The following is a 22,119-nucleotide window of genomic DNA, read 5'->3' on the forward strand; positions in this document are numbered from 1 at the left end:
GTCTCCACATATTTGTCACTTTCCCTGCCTTTTTCTTGTAGTTGATTTCTGGTTTCATAGCATTATGGTTGGAAAGATGCTTGATGTGATTTCAGTCTTCTTAAATTTACTGAGACTTGTCTTGTTTCCCAATATGTGGTCTGTCTTTGAGAATGTTCCATGTGCACTTAAGAAGAATGTGTATTCTGCTGTTTGGAAATGGAGTGTTCTCTATATATCTATTAAGTCCATCTGGTCTAGTTTTTCATTTAATTCCACTATTTCCTTGTTGTCTTTCTGTCTGGATAATCTATCCATTGATGTAAGTGGGCTGTTGAGGTCCCCTACTATTATTATGTTGCTGTTAATTTCTCCTTTTAGGTCTGTTAATAGTTGCTTTATGTACTTTGTTGTTCCTGTGTTAGGTACATATATATTTATAAGTGTTATGTCCTCTTGGTGGAGTGTCCCTTTTATCATTATATACTGCCCCTCTTTGTCTCTCATTGCCTTTTTTATCTTGAGGTCTACTTTGTCTGATATAAGTATGGCAACACCTGCTTTCTTTTGTTTGCCATTAGCTTGGAGTATTGTCTTCCATCCCTTCACTCTGAGCCTGTGTTTGTCTTTAGAACTGACATGTGTTTCCTGGAGGCAGCTGATTCTTGGGTCCTTTTTTTTTTTAATCCATCCAGCCACACTGTATCTTTTGATTGGAGAATTCAATCTATTTACATTTAGAGTGATTATTGATATATAAGGACTTAATACTGCCATTTTATGTCTTGTTTTCCAGTTGTTCTGTATTTCCCTTTTTTCTCGTCTAGTGTATTTCCGACTGCCAATTCAGTTTGGTGGTTCTCTCTGATGGTTTTCTCATTTATCATTTGTGTCTCTGTTCTGATTTTTTGTTTAGTGGTTATTGCCCACCATTTTAATAGTGTTGTTTCTTATTATTGAGTTTTGGGTGTTCTTTATATACTCTAGATATCAGTCCTTTATCAGATTTATGCTTTGCAAATATTTTCTCCCAGTCTGTAACTTGTCTTTTTATTCTAACAATGTTTTTTGAAGAGCAAAAGTTTTTAATTTTCATGAAGTACAATTTATCAATTTGTTCCTTTGTGGATTGTGCTTTCAGTATTGTATCTAATAAATCTACCTAGTCTAAGGTCACAAAGGAAGTTTTATAGTTTCAGGTTTTACATTTAGATCTACTATCTGTTTTTAGTTTATTTTTGTATATGGTGCAAGGTATGGATTGAAGTACCTTGTTTTTGCATTTACGTATCAAGTTATTTTAACACCACTTGTTAAAAAGCTATACTTTCTCCACTGAATTCTCTATTACTTTTATCAAAACTCAGTTGTCCATTTATGAGTGTGGTTGTATAGCCTTTTTGAGCTAATAATGTTTGTAAAATTTTAAATAATAATACCAGGCAGAATAATGGAATGAGATTTTATCTATTCTTTGTAGAATTATTTGGTGGTCTAACATTCGTAGCATTAAACAAATAACCGCTAAAATTATAACATTGTTAACTTTTAACAGAAGTTTTTATTCTTTTATATCAGAAGGTCATTCTATGATGGTAATATTTGGCTTCAGCTTTGGCCTCAGCTAAATATTGACTTTTAAAGTCTTGGCCATTGGGCATTAGGCCAAAATGTGTATTCAGTGCACTTAAGGGGTTGAATCAGTTTTCACTCAGTGAGTGCGAGTGCCTATTTCCCACACACCTTTGCCAGTACTGTCACTGAGTAGTATTTAGTAATTGCCTACTGTGTGTCAGGGTGCTTTGTTGTATACCTGGGGTACTCAACGAACAAAGCAAATGAACTCTGTTTTCCTGGTGTTTACAGTCTGGCAGTGGAGATAGACATTGAGCAACTCCATTCACAGATTTTTAATTACAGTAGTGTCAAGTGCTACAAAGGAGCAATATTGAAGACCATGAGCACAGACCAGGGGGCACTGGAGGTTAATTCCTTAGCAAACCATACTATTGAAAACGTCCATCTGTGATTAAATGCTTCTCCTCTCCCTATAGCCAGTATAGTCCAATAAACCCTGGTTGTTATTAGTCATAGAATACTAGGCAAACCATTAGAAATGCAGATATTTTTGCCCACTGAATTGAAAATGTCTGTGGACTTTTGACTAAAGTATCTTTAAATCGATATTGTGAAGTGTTTTTCACCTGTGTTAGGCAATATTCTTTTCCTCTTGTCCTCACTTTATGCCTTAGATCATATTTTCATTGCAGAGATTTTGTGAATTCCTGAGTTGGAGGTGAACCTACTTTTGGTGATGCTTCCTTTTAAACATTGGGTTAATATGCATGTGCAGTTTATGGACCTTCTTTCTCTTCTAGTCCATCCATGAAATAAATGACAGGACAGATTCATCTGAATATATGAACATCATTTTATAATGCAAATGTAAAAGCATTTTTACTGCAACACTGTTGATGCTAACTCCAGTATGTACATTGGTCTCAGATACGTGCATTGCTTGTATTTGGCCAGTTTGGCTGCTGGTGATATGTTTTTGTGGCAAAGCAATCAAGAAAATTTCTCATTAATTAACATTCAAAAGAGTGATATGGTAATTGTAGGCGGTTTTCAAGAGAAGTTTCTTAAGTATTTGAGCAATAGCTTGTTTTTTTTTAAGTAGTTGTGAAATTTCCAGGTTGACGGCTTTTGAAGGGGATAATTCTCATGCATGACTGCTGGCGTTTTTTTTAGTTGGTAAAGTCACTTCATAGGCAGTTTATCTGAGAAAATCTATCCAAAAGCCAAACAACCATGGCAGTGCTCAGAGGCCGTGAAGGTGAAGGGTCCTCCCGGAAGAGAATTTGCTGAGGACAATCCTTGGCACTGTGAACTTGGAATTGCAGACTGGTTAACACAAGCAATTTTGTTATTGTTATTAAATACATGGAGAGGGAGAAGACTGTAGGATTTCAAATAAACTAATACTTCATTTTGTTATCGTTACTGGATTTTAAGGCTATTTCTAGTTTTTCACTCTTGTAGTGATAAAATAAACACATAGGTAAATAAATCCTTATCTACATATCAGATATATTCCCAGAAGTACAATTTATGGATCAAGGGGTTTGAACATTTTTAAGGGCCTTGTTGCATATTGCCAAATTGCTTCCTATATTTCTTAGAAAATAATAAGCCCAAATTGACCTTTCCTTGATGGTTATATGTCCTTCTTATCAATTCACAACCTCTTTCCTTGTCTACTTTCTATTTATTCTTAGAGTGTAGCTCTCTAATGATTTGTGCTTTATATCAGCAGTGGTCTAAAATATTAGATAATTTTTTTTTTTTATGAGGAAGATTGGCCCTGGGCTAACATCTGTGACCATCTTCCTCTACTTTATATGGGACGCCGCCACAGCATGGCTTGAGAAGCGGTGCGTCGGTCCGCGCCAGGGATCCAAACCTGCAAACCCTGGGCCGCCGAAGTGGAGTGCAAAGCACTTAACCGCTACGCCACTGCACTGGCCCCTACATAATTTTTCCTTGTGCCTAAATTGAGTCAGTAAGACTATACAAAGGTCTCTTGCAATGTGGAGAATCTTTAAGACTGTCATTCCAGCAATTCAGAAATCGTTTGTTTTCCTATTTTTTAGGTCTTTGTTCTAATGAAGGTTGGCAAGTCTGACCTCCTTATATGTATGTAAATATTATGTACTGTATTTAGTGCTAATACCAAATATTATTGTGTCTAGGAAATACTTTTTTTCACATTTTAACAGCTCTAATAATGTCTGTCCTGCAGTTTTTGGAGTGCCATAGTTTGTCAGTTTTTTTCTTAGTAGTACGTCAAATAAAGGAGTATGTTACAATTGATAGTATCTTAAATTAGACGAATTATGGTATTCTAGGTAGGAGTGGGGGGGGGTGAGGGAGTGAGTATGTAAGAATTGCTCTCTTAGACGTGAGCAAAGGGTATCCTTATGGATCCTTAGTTGGTTGTCTTACCGTGGCTTCACCTAGTCAGTAAGTTAAAATCAGTAAAAGTATACTAGCAAAGTGTGAAAAATAAAAATAGCAAAAAATGAGAAGCCGTCTAGGTACTCGGTAAAGAGAATTATGAGGTAAGATGTGGTATCTATAGTATACAGTTTAAGATAAGACTTATGAATAACAATATGTAAAGTATTATAGTACTGATTACAGTTATGTAAAAAAAAAACCATTTGTGAGGAAGTAGTAAGTCAGTAATATTCAAGTGGTGAGACTCTCCCTTGGGTATTTTTATTTTTTTTATTTTATTTTTTTTTAAAGATTTCATTTATTTATTTTTTTCCCCCAAAGCCCCAGTAGATAGTTGTGTGTCATAGTTGCACATCCTTCTAGTTGCTGTATGTGGGACACGGCCTCAACATGGCCGGAGAAGCGGTGCGTTGGTGCACGCCCGGGATCCGAACCCGGGCCGCCAGCAGCGGAGCACGCGCACTTAACCGCTAAGCCACCGGGCCGGCCCCACCTTGGGTATTTTTAAAATTATAAGCATATTGTTTCTGAAAATAAATTTTAAAGAAAAGTATGTAACAAATTCTTATTTTTACTGTTTATATCATTTGGCTATCTTCTTGGATATTTACATCCTTGGTAAGTTAGGATAAAAATCAAAAGGACTTTCTTCAGGGACTGATTCTTTTCTTTGTAACCTAAAATAAAAAAAAAGTTCTAAAAAATCACAAAAAGTCTTATGGTCTTATGGGGTATTACTGTTAGCCTTACTTGAACTTTTACTTCAGTTTATTAAGTTTTATCTAAGAAACAAAAAAAATAAGAGGAATTTCTCACTCAGATACTGTTTTAGGTAGCTTCATTGTTCCAAATTTATGATAGTGTATTAACCAGAAATTTTCCACTATTGTTCCCTGTTTTAACAGCAAAATTGTGTTGGGTTTATATCCATTAATATTCTTTTTTTTTCCTTTGGGGCTTTTTTTCCCCAAAGCCCCGGTACATGGTTGTAGATTCTAGTTGTAGGTCCTTCTAGTTCTTCTATGTGAGCTGCCGCCACAGCATGGCAACTGACAGACTAACAGTGTTGTTCCACGCCTGGAACAGCACCCAGGCTGCTGAAGCGGAGCACACAGAACTTGAACCACTAGGCCATTAGGGCTGGCTCACCATTAATATTCTTATTGGCCCCAAATATGCCCGTTTTCCTCTTAGATATGCCCTTGTACTTTGCCATTACATTGATATTTTACTTTTTTTTCTTTGCTCTTATAATCAGTTGATTATATTCATGTTATAAAGCTAGGCATTAATAAAATATGGCATTATGCTCTAAAAATCTTAGTTCTTTAGGAGATAGGTATTTTAGGAACAGTCAATTCTTGGTTGTTGTAGTACTTACTCGTTAGTTTGTGAATGATCTGTTACATCACCTTTTTTTCATGTCTTCCCTTTTGCTTACATGTTATCCTTTGTTATTTTATCATAGAGTCAGTTAATAATGGAAAAGAAGCACCCCTGGTTTTAATGGTAATTAAGGTTAAAGCTACTGGCTAAAATAAGGTCTTTTGAATTATTTGTTATAAGATGCCTAGGTGCTAAAATCAGCCTAATCTGGGCCTCACCACTCTACAGCTCTGTCATCTTGAGTGGGTTTCTTAAGTCTCACAACCTATTTCTGAATCAAACAACACCCACCTCATAGGACTGTTGTCAAGGGTTAAATGAGATGTTTTCAGTTTTTAACATCATGCCTGGAGTGTAATATGTGCTTAACAAATAATAGTTGATATATCTATTTTTAATTTCAGAACATTTTATTGAGTTACTGCTGTGCAAAACCCTATGCTATGTGGAGGGCAGGGGGTAAGAAACTGATAAATATGCTCCTAGAAGGCAGGGATACCTGAGTCTGTTCATATAACAATTTTACCGTTGCTCATAGGCTTCTAGTCTATAAATTCATACCATAGAACTTATACACTAAATACAGTATTTTGTTATTCTGGGTAAAACTTTGGATTATCACATTCAATATGACACAATTTTATTCATAAAAATTTTAAGTGAAAGGAATCTGTGATTATTTCTAGAAATGCTATAGAAATTTTTGTGGACAAGCCTGTCAACAAACCTTAAGTATATGTAGCTGATAACAATTTGCATTCTATTCCCAGCTTAAGTGCCCACCCTAGTTTTTATCTTTACTATTTCTTTTACAGAAATACATTTATTTTAATAAATGGAGGGGTATGTGTGTGCATGTCCTCAAAAAAGTTTATTCCTATTGGATTCCATTAGTTTAGTTTGCCATCCGTGATTTTTCTCTACTTTACTACTCTTGGATCCTACTTTTGTTAACACATTTCCTTATGACCCATCTCAGTAATTTTTGTAAACTATTTAAGTAATGACCTTATGTTTGCATTTATTCTTAGCCTTTTGGTCTATCCATTCTTTTATTTTTATTTTTATTTTTTTTTGAGGAAGATCAGCCCTGAGCTAACATCCGTGCTAATCCTCCTCTTTTTGCTGAGGAAGACTGGCTCTGAGCTAACATCTATTGCCAATCCTCCTCCTTCCCCGCCCCCCAAAGCCCAAGTAGATAGTTGTATGTCATAGTCGCACATCCTTCTAGTTGCTGTATATGGGACGCGGCCTCAGCATGGCCAGAGAAGTGGTGCGTCGGTGCGTGCCTGGGATCCGAGCCTGGGCCGCCAGTAGCGGAGCGCGTGCACTTAACCGCTAAGCCACGGGGCTGGCCCCATTCTTTTATTTTTAAATAGCACTGTGAAATATGTATAATATATAAAAATATTTATTCTTGAATCTCTCCTTTCTTGTTATGTCGGTTAATTCAGTGAACCAGTAAAGGCAACAAAGACCCAGATGCCTTCTGTATTTCAGTTTTGCATTCTTAGCAAGGTGCCTGTCTCCTTAGATTATCTCCCTTCAAGGTCCCAAGATGGCTGCACATGCCATGCAGATGACCGCATCCCAAGAGAAAAAGAGTGTTTCTCGTGGCCTGTAACTTTTAAAACAGCAAAGAAATCATTCTCCCACAGACTTTGCCTTAGGTCTTATTGGTCAGAACGTCATTACCTGCTTATTTCTAAACCAGCCATTGGCAAGGGACCTGGAATTACCTTGATGGGCTTACCAAACTTTGAACCAATTTAGAGTTTTGTTGGTGAGATAAAAATAGGGAACTAGTTATGCATAGTCAGTAATCTGCCACATAAAGCCTCTCTCATGGGGTTGCTAGGTAGGTAGATTAAATAAAATGCGTAGGAAGGTGTTTCACAAGATGATTTAGTCCTGTACTGTGTAAATAAAAGAGAATGTTATTAGCTGGAATTTTACCTATTCTATAACTTTCTAACCAAGCATAAAAATATTAAACACATTTATGATGCCTTTTTTTAGAAGGCAAACTGTGTATGAAAATAAGTATTTGATTGTAATCAACTAGATTCTTCATCTTTTTAAAAAATCTATTTCCAAAGATAGTCTTTAATCAATTAGGTAGAATGTACTTTTTCAAGTGTTACATTAAAATAATACTTCAGTATCAATGAAGTGCCCCAGGATTTTGTATTTAGCTTTTATTTTATTTAGCTTTTATGTAACACCTCACCCTTGTCCCCAACAGCTGTATCATCTAAGACTGGTGGTAAAAAGAATTATTTCTTTTTTTTTTTTTTTAAGATTTTATTTATTTATTTTCTCCCCCCAAAGCCCCAGTAGATAGTTGTATGTCATAGCTGCACATCCTTCTAGTTGCTGTATGTGGGACTCGGCCTCAGGATGGACGGAGAAGTGGTGCCTCGGTGCGCGCCCGGGATCCGAACCCTGGGCCACCAGCATCGGAGCACGTGCACTTAACCACCAAGCCATGAGGCCGGCCCAGAATTATTTCTAGAATAATGAAATTACTGGGTATAGTGCATTAGCCAGTAGCAATTTGGACTGGACCTTGTAAAACAAAAGAAACAAAATTTTGCCACTGCAGTGTTCTGCGGGGTATGGGGAAGAGACTGATGACTCATTAGACCAGATGGTTGCCTGGGCTAACCTTCTGGATTTTTCTCTTTCTACAGCAGGATTTTTTAATTATTTATTTTTTAATCTTTCACAAATATGGGGGTGAAAACCCTACAATTTGTGAATATAAGAATCTTAGTTGTTAATTGCATTTACTTTTTATCCTCAAAGTAGGAGTCAAATAGCTAAAGGCAAATTTTTTATATAATCCTTGAGTTGATTTCTTTATGAGTGCAGCTATGTATGCCACGTTGTTTTCATGAAAGCAACCGTTTTTAAAGTAGGTATCATGCTTTTATTTTTTAAACGAGAGCAACGAGAATAGCTGTATATTATTTTACGAAGGAGTTATTAAATAGCATATAAAAGTCTATGTAGCATTAAGTCATATCATGATAGTTTGGAGCTTATGGAGATTTGGGATGAGATTAAGTTTCAGTATAATCTAACTTGCAATATAATTTGCTGATTGCAAGTTAAAATGTTTTGGGTGGTTGTTGTCTTAACATCTTTAGAAGCCTATGCTTTCCACACAGAATCATAGGCATTTGATAGTGAACCAGAACATTTTAGTGGGGTATTTTTTTTTCACTATTTTCATAGATAACAATGAAGGGTAGTTAATGGATACTAACTAGCATGTTGTGTGACCGCGCTTATCAAACTGCTCTGTGCTAAGCCCTCTTCAGTGGTTGAGTCAATAGAATATGTCCCCCTAATGAAACCTTTTTGTTTTGTTTGTGGGGAGGAAGCACTTTTATAGTTTTCTTGTAAAACAGATATTGTATATGATGAAGTAGACTGCAAAACTTCTTTAATTAAGAGAATATACAAGAGCATACAAAAAAATTTCCCTGCTTACGGTAGACTGCTGGAACGTCCTGTTCTCTGTCAAGATTGTGGGGAGGTAGGGGAGGTATTTATTCATTTCAGTGTTTACTTACTTTTCTGCAATTGAGGTGCTCTGGTGAAAAAGCTTTAGAAGTGTAATAGTAACCCTTATATCAGTGCTGTGGGAATTGCAAATTTTAATGTTCAGAGAGCCTGTTACCTTGGACCAATTCTTGGAATTTTCTCAAAGTGTTTAACTGTTAAGAGGTTGGAGCCTGAAGCTTCTGGACCTAGGAAAACACATTTTCCAACTCTATCAGAAAATAGTACTTTAGAAGTTAAATCAACTCTTAACAAGTTTGGACTTCTTTTCCTATAACTACTGATGATGGGCTCTATCTAAGTTTTATGTTGAAGGATGAGGAACAAGTTCCTTGCAGAAACTAAGGCTTTGGTTGTATGGGGACCTGACCTCTGTGTCAGTTGCTTGACTCAGCCTGAGCATTGCCCTAAATGTCCTACTTTCTAAACACACTTTTGTATTCCTTTTCCCATTTCACAAAGTAACTAATTACAGGATAACTAAGACAGAAAACAGGCCAAAATTGTAGTGGTTCAGTGTAAGTCTAAGTTGCAGTTACCCAGGGAGTAATTATTCAGTTTGTTTATTACTTAAGTGTTTTCAGTTCTCTGGAATCAGATGCAAAGAAAGAGTCTGGTGTGTAAGATGTTTGTTAGGATCCACACACGTGAAGGTAAGGGAGTGGAGGCCGAGTTGCGCAGAGGAAGAAGTCGAAATGCCATGCAAGCCCGACAAAGCCTCAGCCGACCCTGCGGGGAGATCTGGAGTGAGGATCGCTTGTGAGAGTACCCCACGTCGGTCGACATGGCTGGGTCTGGATGCCTCCACTTTGCTCGGTCACCAGGTATACAGGTTGCCCTGTGAAGAGTGTGAATGTAGGCAAGGCAGCTCTCTGCACGTGAGGCCGGCCCTCAAGGGCTGACAGCTGTTTACTATCCACTGCCCACACTCCTCTGTCTTTCTGTGAAGGGGAATCTGAGTGCTGCATCTCCTTATCTACTCTGATGAAATTGCTGGCTTGAGGCAGACTCTTGTCCTTGTACCATATAGGCTTGCTTAGATGCAAACGATAGCAATCAGCCTAGTTAGGAGACAGAGAATGCAGTGCCTAACATAGGCTTTGGAGTCAGACTGCCTAGGTTCGAATCCCGCCCTCACTGCTTGCTAGTTTTGTGATCTTGGGCAGTTACTTAAATCTCCATTCTTTAGTTTACCCATTTGTAAAATGGAGGTGGTATTAGGGCATATGAAGTTATTCAGTAACTATTCACTGAGTGCTTATTTTCTTTGCCCAACCACTGTTTTTTCTTTGCCCTCATGAAATTTGCATTCTAGGGAGTGATACAGATAGTAAACAAGTAAACTAAAAAGAAAAATTATGTTCTTTCAGATAGTTATAAGTGCTATGAAGAAAAGCAGGGCAAGAGAATTGAGGATGACAATGGGAAGATGGGGACTATGCCATGGGAGTGAGGAAAACACATTCCAGGCAGGGGCACAGCAAGTGTAAAAGTCTGAGTTGCCAGAGCTGAGATTTAAATTTAACTATGTTAAAACATCAAAAGTGCTTGGAATTCCTGTATTTTATACTATAAAAACTGGTGTTTTGGGGCTGACCCAGTGGTGTAATGGTTGGGTTTGCGCTCCCTGCTTCAGAGAGGGTTCGCAGGTTCGAATCCTGGGCGTGGACCTATGCACTGCTTATCAAGCCATGCTGTGGCAGGCATCCCACAGAAGAAGTAGAGGAGGATGGGCACAGATGTTAGCCCTGGGCCAATCTTCCTCAGCAAAAAGAGGATTGGCAACGCATGTTAGCTCAGGGCTAATCTTCCTCACCAAAAAAAAAAAAAAACAAAAAAACTGGTATTTTCATAATTTTCTTATTTTATCCTGAAAGATGTGTAAGAGCTGGTTTTGGGATATATTTGCAACCTCTTCTCTGCTTATAACACAATGGAGTAGAAAAAGCTAAATTATTCATAATCATCATTATATTTTTCTCTTCTTAACATTGACTTTTAAAAAGTAGAATCAGATGAATGCAAATTTGTAGATCTGGTAAGAGCGTCTCAAGTAAATTTATTGAATTATCAGTTAGGCTCTTGATTATCTTATTAGTTTGATGTCACTGTTCCTAATGCCTGCTGTCTTTGGCATAAATTGAACAAGATATGTCTAAAAATAAAAAAGTTAAAAACTATAGGATCATCAGTTCCCGTGGTGGCTAGGATTGTCCAGCTGAGTGATAAACCCACAGGCAGCTGAATCATGAACAAACCCATTTGATTTCCACTAATCATTTCTCATACATTTGTAGGCTCTTACTGTGGTTTTAAAGGGAAAATACATAAATACTTATTTTTAAAAATTAGAACAGATACTATTATTACCTTGTAAACTCTCTAGAACACCTTCCTGAAGCCTAGGAGATTTGAAGCATCTGTAAGGAAGGTCTACTGTATACTCGAATGCCTCCTTGTTCATCTTTCAAGTCTCAGCTTACCCTCCTCTAAGTCACTCCTGTCCTGCCCAAGTCTAGCTTAGATGCCCCTGCTTTATTGTCTTCTAATCCAGCCTGCACTGCTCCTATGAGAGCACATACATCACCTTATTGTAACTACCTGTTTGTCTTTTCATCCCACCAGGCCAGAAGCTCCTTGGGGGAGAGCCTGTGTCTTACTCCATTATATTTTCAGCCTATAATACAGCACCTGGAGCATCATCGATGCTTAAAATAAAATCTATTTAGTTTTAGAAAATAAAATTATGGTAAAATATACGTAATAGCTAAGCAAAAAACTAGGCAAGTGACTAGATTTCGTTCAAGTAATAAGAAGATAAGAATACATTAGACACTTTCTAGAAATTAGGCAATATTAGCTTGCATTAACAGAATAAAGTTAGTAGTCATCACTGTTACTTTTCTGTTAGGCTTACTGTTAGGGGCCTCGCAACAACCCCATTAGATTTTGCCGATGAAACTGAGGCTCAGAAGGTTGAAAGGATTTGATTTGCCCAAGGACACGACTTATAAATGCCAACTCATTCTGTCTGACTCAAAGCCTTGGTCTCTGTCTCAATAAAAAGAAGGAGCCAGAACACATGAAGTGGTACTCTTCAGTACTTACTCATATAACATTTAAAGGACTGTTTTTATTTTGTTTGCTCTATTTTAAAAGAAACATTGGCATCCTGAAATACTTGCAGAAAAGGGTAGCCTTGGAAGAGAAGGATCTGAAAAAGATTATCCTTTGAGGGACAGTTGAAGGCACTAAAGAGAATTTCCTTGGAGAGGGAACATCCGTACTCAGTGTGGCTCCCAGTAGTTGGATGAAAGAGGGCGAGAGGCTAGAAGTTATGAGGAAGTAGATTTAGGTTGGATATAAGACAACACTCTAAGAGGAGAGTTCTAAAAATAGAATGGCTTTTTCAAAAGTGAAGCTCTGTTGAAATAGTACTACTGATGAAATTTTTGTTAAGTGTTTTACCTTTCCCAGGGACGTTTTAACACGTTTGTGATTTAATCACAACTCTGGAGTAGGTTGCAGCATTATTCCCATTTTTCAAATGAAGATATTAAGAGATTTTGATTTGTCCAAGATCTCTGGCAGCATGTCACTGGTAGAACCAGGATGTTTCCCAAGTCTGCTGACTCAAGATTTCATGCTGCTTCCACTTTAATAGGCAGATGACCATGTATCACGCATAATATGTGGGAAATACCCGTATTTGGGGAAGAAGTTAGACTGTATGATTATCGAGTTCTCTTCTGACTTTGAAAATCTTTGATTTTCTGAAGAGTAAATTTTTTTTTTTTAATAATTTTATTTATTTATTTTTGCCCCCCAAAGCCCCAGTAGATAGTTGTATGTCATAGCTGCACATCCTTCTAGTTGCTGTCTGTGGGACGCGGCCTCAGCATGGTTGGAGAAGCGGTGCGTCGGTGCGCGCCCGGGATCCGAACCCGGGCCCCCAGCAGTGGAGCGCGCGCACTTAACCGCTAAGCCACGGAGCCGGCCCTGAAGAGTAAAATTTGACCTCATTTGCCACTTCTTTGAAGACTTTGCCCTACTCATTTCCAAATAAATGTTTGTCTTTAAACTTTTTTTTCCCCTTGTTACCTAAGTAGTTTCTAGACAAACTTGTTCCATCTTTTTTATATTCCAGTTTTTGGCAGCCCATACCACCTTACCAACAGCCCCTTCTACTGCATCTTTAGGAAGTCGGAGAATCCTAGTAAACCAACGTCCCCTTTTCTTTACGTCCTCCCTCAACTGCCCTTCTTCCAATTTAATTTTCTTGCTGAGGAAACCAAAATTCTTGTCTCCTTTGTTGTGACATTTGTAACTATAGTAGCTGGTTTTTTTTTTTTTTCTTAATTCGATTCCATTATTTCTAGTTACTTATACCCTACCTTCATCTTTATCAATAAATTATCAACCTGATGATATCTGCTTTATCACCGATACCATCTTTAAGTTCTTGGTACTTTTCTTACCCCTTTGATCCCATACTTTTCACTTGTAAGGTCTCCCATATCTCCATATGGTTTTAATCTTTGTTTTCTCTCTTGCTTGTTTCTTTAATGACTCAGTTCTTCCCTGTGAGCCCTGTCCACCATCCCTCTTCTGATGGCACAGAGTGTGTCAAACCAGAACTCCCCTGCTAATGACTTCATTGTTGTACTCCCCTCCCCAGTTCTTTGATATCTTGGTTAATGGATTACAAATTGTGTTCCATGGAGTGTATGGTTCTGTAGTGATCCTTCACTGACTCCAGGAAGACTGAAAAACACTACTCAACCCTGCCTGAATTAATCCCCAAGGCTCAGGGTTTGGTTTTCCTCTCTTTCTGTGTTCTCTCTGGACTCAACTCAGTCAGCCTCAAAACTTACTTTCCAGCTACCTGTTCCCCCTCCTTCATCCACATTGGTTTACACTTCTCCCACTTCCAAATCACTTCCTCCTCTGCTCCCAATGTGTTGTCATCTTGAACACTTAACTCATTCCGCTGTATAGTACAGTTGTTTAAAGCCAGTGAAAGCTCCTTTTGTTCACAATCCTTATTCCCTAAGTTGAACACAGTGTCTTTTCCTTGGTAGGAGTTCAATAAACATTTAATAAATTAAATTCCATTGACACTAAAGCCACAACTATTTCCAGAGCTTTTCAGCTTCTCATCATGCCTGCATTCCCTTCTCTACTTTAATCTGTTCAGTTAATTAAACATCATCCTTCTCATAACAGTTCTTCCTCAATCTTTGGTTATTTCTTCTTGTTTGTAGGATAAAGTCCACTTGGCATTCATTTCAAGACCCACAAATTAGTCTTTCTCTACCTTTGCATCCTTATTCCTCACTGTTGCCCTAATATAAATCATTCATTCCAGTTAGGCTGGTCTGTTAACTTTCTGAAAATTTTATTTTCATTCTCTTATTTTTGTTATTTCCCTAGCTGGAATGCCTATGCTATCCTTCTTAGTTTATGCTAATTCTAGCTAACCTTCAAGATGTCTTCCCTAAACATTCTAATCTTTGAACTTTTAGTAAATAGTTGTATGTTATTTGGCACTTTATTACTTGGTGATCTGTGACCCTTACTTTATGGTTGTTTGGGGACATTCTTTAGCTTTTTATATGTACATGTATTTATCTCCCTTATTAAATTGTCAGTAATTATTGAGTTTGACCAGCAGTCAAAAATAAACTTTCTACTTTGGGATCTGCAACCAATTTTCTGTTTGGTCTTGAATAGTTTATTCTTTGGGTTTTTCAGATTGCACATCTATAAAGTAAAGAAATCGAACTGAATTTCTTAAATTGTTTTGTGTCCTGCTAAAAAAAAAAGAAAATCTCCCAGAAAAAATTTAAAGAAAATAATACCTTAAAAAAATTTTTTTTTTTTTTCCGGTGAGGAAGATCAGCCCTGAGCTAACATCCATGCTAATCCTCCTCTTTTTGCTGAGACCGGCTCTGAGCTAACATCTATTGCCAATCCTCCTCCTTTTTTTCCCCCAAAGCCCCAGTAGATAGTTGTGTGTCATAGTTGCACATCCTTCTAGTTGCTGTATGTGGGACTCAGCCTCAGCATGGCCGGAGAAGTGGTGCGTCGGTGCGCGCCTGGGATCCGAACCCGGGCCACCAGTAGCGGAGCGCACGCACTTAACTGCTAAGCCACGGGGCCGGCCCTAAAAAATTCTTAATGTAAAATATAATTTGTTAGATGGTGGGAAAAAAAGCAGGGAAGGAGGGAGGTATGTTGCAGTTTTAAATAGATAGGCAGAGAAGCGTCTCAGAGACGGTGGCATTGAGTAAAGACCTGAAGGAGGCCTGGGAGCAGATGTCTGGGAGAAGAGTACCCAGGCAAAGGGAGTGACATGTACAAAGACCCTGAGGCAGAATGTATGTGTGTTTATGAGAAATGGCAGAGTTCAGTGGATATAAGGGAAAGAGTAGTTGAGAGGAGGTCAGAGAGATAATGGGGAGGAGGGCAAGATGTAGGACTGGATAAGGCATTGGAAAGACTTCACACTGTTACACTCCTTGATGTTTTCTATGGAATACTTTTACATTGGGATATATAATTCTGAATTTCAGTTACTGTAGACCATCCAGGAATGTAGTACTTCCAATCAAATTTTAAGAATTTTATATTATATTTTACTTTGAAGAAGTGGTAATACATGTGTATGGTGATGGATGGTAATTAGTCTTTGAGTGGTGAACGTGATGTAATCTACACAGAAATCGAAATATAATGATGTACACCTGAAATTTATATAATGTTATAAACCAATGTTACCTCAATAATAAAAAAAAGACAGAGATGGAAAACCAAAAAAGAAGTAGTAATAACTCAAGACTACATTGAAGATGAGAGTTGGCTACCTATTTTGGTTCTTTTGCTTTAGTGTTTGTAATTAAAACTTAATTTTTCTTACCATAGGTAAATTAACATGATGGATTTCTCTAAGCTACCCAAAATACTCAATGAAGAAAAAGAAAGCACGTTTGGTTATGTGCATGGGGTCTCAGGACCTGGTAAGTAATATGTAGTAATCTCAATTATTAAATTAAATAATTAAATTACTAAAGATTCCTAACTTCAATTAATGTCTTTTCAAGGTATTTTAAGTAGAAATACACAAGTTTCTGTTCACCTACGTAAATTCTATCTGTCCTTAAAAATTTCATAGCTGCTAAAAGACTGAAGTAATAGTCCCATCGTAAGGGCTCCTCTAGCTAATTCATTATCTAAATTTCATCATTATTGAGGTATCACTAATTTGTGATAGCCTATTTATTATGTAAATGTATAATTAATGTTCAGAGTTTCACCTATATGTCTTAATTTTTTTGTTAAACCTAAGGTAAAAAAGCTGTAAAGTTTACAGCTTTTAGTATAATACCTTGCAGATAATAGGCGTTCATAAATATCTGTTAATGTATTTGAACTTTAATAACTGTTTTCAGAGCGTTTCTCAGCAATATCAGCCTTGGCTCCTTACATATATAAATCCTTCTGAATGGTTATTTCACATATCACATAACTAGCTACCTATGGAAAAGAAGTCTTATGACATGATAATGATAATGGAAAGGAGTTTTAAACTTTATGTTTATTCTGCCAAAATTTGGGGTACTGCATTTTAAATAATAAATCTCATTCTAGTATTCGTTTTGTTATTCCACACTCCCACTGCAAAGTGAGATCCACAGTTTCTGTAGGCAAAACTAGCTCATTGAGTTATAATCCTTAGTGCCATGGAAATTCATTTTTCCTTATGTCTTTTTATAAACCTCACGCTATAGTCTTTTTCGTGTTCTAATCACAGTGGAGGGCATGACCCTTTTTTGGTATTTAGGCAAATGAAGACTGTCAGTCACTGTGCCTCTTATTTCTTCCGAAGGAGCCTCTATGCTTAGAACTTGTGTTTGAGCTTGAACTCATTGGCAAATACATTTCACTGTTTTCAATCTCTTTTGCCATTCAGAAAAACGATTTTCCCCTTGATGATCATAAAGCTCTTTAGGAAAGACAGGCTACACACAAGAACTTTTAGGGAAAAGGCCAAAGAACATCATCAAAAGAGTTTAGGTAAAAATGTTTTTCTGAGTCTTGTAGTAAATTGTTCCTTGGAACCTATTTATAATTGTTAAGTACTTAACAAGGTAATAGAGAAATGGCATACTTTTTGGTTTGTGAAATATGATTTAAAATTTTAGTTATCTCTGGCATTTCAGTGCATCTTAATTATTCTTATATAGTAAGTATAGAGGTAAATATTTATGAAATTAATAAATCTTCATTGTTACAAGTTAATTAAATATTAATACTTTAATGGTTTCCACTTGAATATTACCTAATACATAGTTCTAATTAACTGTATCAGAAGGCTAAATATTAAAAATAGGTTTATTCCTGCACATATCTGAAAATGTGCAACCTTCCCTCCCTGCCAGAAAAGTAATTTTTGCTTCCTAGACAGTGTGGTCCAAAAAAGCGAGTACAAATTCTGGTTCAGTATTTATAAGAAATAGTATTCTTAATCAGGACTTCACCCAGTGGTGGTGACGAATTATAAACATCCTTGTGGTCTATGAAAAAATTTTATAGGTGTGTATGTGAGTTTTTCTAGGTAGAACTGTCACTGGTTTATCAAAAGGGTCGATGTCCCAGAATAGTTTTAAGAACCACTGGTATAAAGTGTTAGAAAATAAAGATATTGTTTTAGATAGTATTTCTCAAAGGAATGGTGACAACACAGCAAACTGATAATTGTGTGGCATTCTACCATGCCACTAGCTAAAGCTCTTGTTCCAATTTTAGCTTTAAAGTTTTTTATTGTTCCAAAACCCGTCATTCCATGTATTATAGCAACCTGAATTGATCAAAACTTGTCTCAAGGTCACTAGGTAAGAGTTTGCCATATAGAACTTCCAACTTTTTCAAAATAGTTTTCTTGTGTATTATGTGAATGAGTAAGCTTTAGCCTGACAAATTTATTTTGTTTACCTCTATATTATAGGCTAAAAATGCATCTTTTTTGTGAAACTATGTGTATGTTCCACAGTGAGTGTTTTATTTTTTTTATGAATATATGAGAGAGGTTTATTATTGGATTTATTGGACGTTTTAGTTATCTATAACTATTCACAGAGTCTTAAGTCATCACAGTACTCATTTCTTCTTTTCAGTGGTTACAGCCTGTGACATGGCAGGTGCAGCCATGTATGAGCTGGTGAGAGTGGGCCACAGCGAGTTGGTTGGAGAGATTATCCGATTGGAGGGTGACATGGCTACTATCCAGGTGTATGAAGAAACTTGTATCCTTTTTGGTTCAATTTCTTGCCACTTTCTACAAGTCAGAATTTAAGGGATTATGGCCAAGGTAAAAGCAGCAACTGCCAATGGTATCAGAAGCCTGAAATGTTGGTGATGTGAGAAACCTGATTTTTACAGTTTATTGAAAAAAGGTACTAGGAATTAGTGCTCTTATTTTAAGAAATTAGTATTATCTTCTAAACTTTCATTGCTCTTAATATTTCTACTGAAGTGTGTTTTACTATTATAAAGTTCACAAACTTTAGGGGGAACTAATCAGAATTTTTCTTCGGAGGGATAGATATTGTAGAAGAAAGCATAAACAGAATAATAACATTGATTTGTATGGTTAAAATTCTCCAATCATGGTTTGTGTTTAAGATAGTAAATCCATAAATAAATCAGTCACCACTCTGTCTTTATTGTAGTAAATCACACTGGGTGACGTGTTACATTATAGCTTTAGCACTAGGGCATCTTTATTATTTGTTTGGTTACCATAATTTTGGCATTTGAACATAGTAATTATTTTCAATTTTCTATGAAAAATAAAGAGGTAGAGAGTTAAGCTTTGTGAAGAGGAACCACGTTTTTTTTTGCTTCAATTGTATATTACTTAGATTGATTCTCAAGATCAGCATTAATTCTTTGGCTATTAAGGTTTATTTGGTACAACTTTTTTACCATACTAAAATATATGCTTACAGGTAACTGTTCTCTCTGTGTGAGAATTGGGGTGCTAATTCAAAGCATAATCATCTGGAAAATTTAAATAAATTAGAAGTCTTTATTGCTGTGAAATTGTGACTAATCAAAAGGATTTTTTTCTATTGTTAGCTTTATCTTTTGCTTTATCTTTTATTTAATCTTTTACATGGTTTGAAGATTTAAAATAAACAAATGAACATGTGTACAGTGACAGCCCTCCCCCCCTTTGTCCCTGTATCTGGCAAGTTTCAAAACACACATATGCATGCGTGTGGCCACTTTTATTGCTTCCTTTTATTGTATAGCCTTCTAGTTTGTTAATTGCATATATGAATGAATATAAATGTGTATTTTTATTTTTCTTCCCTTTTTTCTCGAAAGATAGCATATTATATGCACTGTTCTGCACCTTGCTTTTCCACTTAAAAATATACGTATTGTGGAAAATGGACAGATATGTGATAAATACAGTAAAATGTTAATGGAAGAATCTAACTGGTAGAGATAGGGGAGTTCACTGTCAACTTTGTTCTAGGTTTTAAAATTTTCGTAATCAAATATTGGATGAAAACATACTTTGGAGACCTTTCTAGAGCAATTCATAGAAGCCTCTATTCTTTTTTTACAACTACATAGCAGTCCATCATATGAATTACCATAATTTATTAATCAGTCTCTTGATAGAAATTTTGGTTGTTTCTAGTCTTTTACAAACAGTGTTACAGTGTAACTATAGTGTGAATTCACAGAAGTTGGATTCTTGGGTTAAGGTTTGTGCCTTTTAAATTTTGGATAGATATTGCTGAGTTGCTGTCAATAGAAGTTGTACTGATTTTACTCCTATCAACAAGTATGTGAGAGTGAGGCAGATTCAGTGTGCTTATTTGCAGGTTTTATTCTTATCTTTTCAAAACCACTTCTTAATTCGTAAGATTTTAAGTTTTTGTCCAGGTACTAATATCCTTTTTAGGGGACTGCTATTCCTCAGTGGTATAGTTGAAACAATATATTAAGGAGAGGCTTTTGCTTCTATTTTTAGCTCTGTGGTTCCCAAACTGTGAACCAAGGCACTCTGGGCAGCTGCAGCAAACTCATGTGGTAGCCTAGGATATTTTAAATTTTTGAGGTTAACACGGGAATATTAGACAGCTTGTCAGACACCACGTGAACTAGTAGCTTAAGATAATAAACTGTTTCTTTTCAGCTGCGCTATATTTTTGTCCATGATGTCATATCTTTGCAAAGCTGAGTTTTGGCAATTGCTAAGCTAAAAAGCAAGTATCATATGAAAATGAATATGGAACAGGTATTCAATCTGAGTCCAATGTTTGAAAATTGTATGGTGCCCAACAGGCACATACATCCCATTTGTAAGAATTGAGGTTATTTAAGAATGAAATTAAAATATTTTTTTCTTTCAAAGACCTACTCAGTTGTTGGGACATATGTATTTATTAAGTTGTTTGGACATAACTATTTAATAAATGGAATTATTAGATATATCTTTTGTCATAGCTCACTGTGAAAAAGTTACTAAAATGTGAAGGATGCTGTGAACTGAGAGAGTTTGAGAATCTATTTTAGCTCCTTAAGTGTCATTTCCCTGTTAAACTGTGCTATTTCCTTATTATAGTATCTCTAAACTTTCATAGTGATTTTTCCTCAACTACTGTTTCTAGCTGGTGTGTCTGTTGGAGATCCTGTACTCCGCACTGGTAAACCCCTCTCGGTAGAGCTTGGTCCTGGCATTATGGGAGCCATTTTTGATGGTATTCAAAGACCTTTGTCAGATATCAGCAGTCAGACCCAAAGTATCTACATTCCCAGAGGAGTAAATGTGTCTGCTCTTAGCAGAGATGTCAAATGGGATTTTACACCTTGCAAAAACCTACGGGTATGTCTTTGTAACCAAGATTTCTAAAATTGGTAAAAGAATGTGAAATGGATGTTTAGTGAACTATTTTGTACTCTTAGTCCAAATAAAAATAGACCACAGAAGCATAATTTAAATTTTTCTTTAAATCCACTAGAAGGATGGTGGAACTACTATGCTTTATTGATAAGTGAGGCAAATGATTTAAATAATAGCAGCAAGAGTGAGTCTATTTGATGTTTATTTCAACATTAAACAGCAAATGCATTTGTTCTCTAGGTTGGTAGTCATATCACTGGTGGAGATATTTATGGAATTGTCAATGAGAATTCGCTCATCAAACACAAAATTATGTTACCCCCACGAAACAGAGGAACTGTAACTTACATTGCTCCACCTGGAAATTACGATACCTCTGTAAGTATCATGTAAACTTTATCTCATAGATAAAGTGAGATATCTCGCAAGTGACTCTACTTATATATTATATTTGCCCAGTTTTAGTGCCCTAAATAGTTATGTAATTGATATTTAATGTGTAGGTTTTAAGTAACTCCCATAATTATTTAAGATTTTTTTTAAGTTGGGTTTGGGAATACAAAAAGCAGACATATTGTTTCTCTTTTAAGAGAGAGAGAGATATCTAGTATAACATTTTCCTACCTTCTTATCTTATGCTACAGTATTTATAATTTTATAATTTTATTTATTTATTTATTTTTCCCCCAAAGCCCCAGTAGATAGTTGTATGTCATAGTTGCACATCCTTCTAGTTGCTGTATGTGGGACGCGGCCTCAGTGTGGCCGGAGAAGCAGTGCGTCGGTGCACACCCAGGATCCGAACCTGGGCCGGCAGCATTGGAGTGCACGCACTTAACCGCTAAGCCACGGAGCCGGCTCTATGCTACAGTATTTAAAGCCCTGATTCTTTAGGCATAGAATACTCTTTGATTTTAATTATCAATCTGTATTCACATAATTAATGTGGATTAATTATGGCTTCTTACTTTGGGTGAGCCATTCAAAACTTAGTCCTTTAATGTTACTGATAATCATATCTTATAGTAGACCCATAATGGTCTTTTTGGGTTTGAAGATAACTTTAATAAGAGAAGACTATTGTAACATGTAATTTTTTCCCAATAAAATGTGATAAAAGATAATTTTCTAATCATTTCACAAGAGTAGTCTGTGCTCTACAACATATAGAGAACAAGGGAGTTAAGATTAGGATTCTGGGCAATCAGCTAGCTTTCCTCACTAGCTTAGAGACTCACTCA

General features: G+C 36.4%; 1 protein-coding gene across 2 annotated transcripts in view; it reads left to right on the top strand.

Moving 5' to 3' along the window:
• The window catches only part of ATP6V1A (ATPase H+ transporting V1 subunit A), a 61,232-nt gene that overhangs the window by 14,640 nt on the left and 24,473 nt on the right, over nucleotides 1-22,119 (top strand). For both annotated transcript variants that reach the window (XM_004436570.3, XM_014792240.2), the window contains exons 2-5: nucleotides 15,880-15,974; nucleotides 18,132-18,260; nucleotides 20,646-20,860; nucleotides 21,119-21,256. In XM_004436570.3, the coding sequence (XP_004436627.1) occupies nucleotides 15,890-15,974; nucleotides 18,132-18,260; nucleotides 20,646-20,860; nucleotides 21,119-21,256 (567 nt within the window). In that variant the 5' untranslated portion in view covers nucleotides 15,880-15,889. The remainder of the gene's footprint in view (nucleotides 1-15,879; nucleotides 15,975-18,131; nucleotides 18,261-20,645; nucleotides 20,861-21,118; nucleotides 21,257-22,119) is intronic.

This window comes from Ceratotherium simum, chromosome 15 (genome assembly GCF_057802395.1).
Source record: "Ceratotherium simum simum isolate JZ-2026a chromosome 15, ASM5780239v1, whole genome shotgun sequence".
Classification (NCBI taxonomy): Eukaryota; Metazoa; Chordata; class Mammalia; order Perissodactyla; family Rhinocerotidae; genus Ceratotherium; species Ceratotherium simum.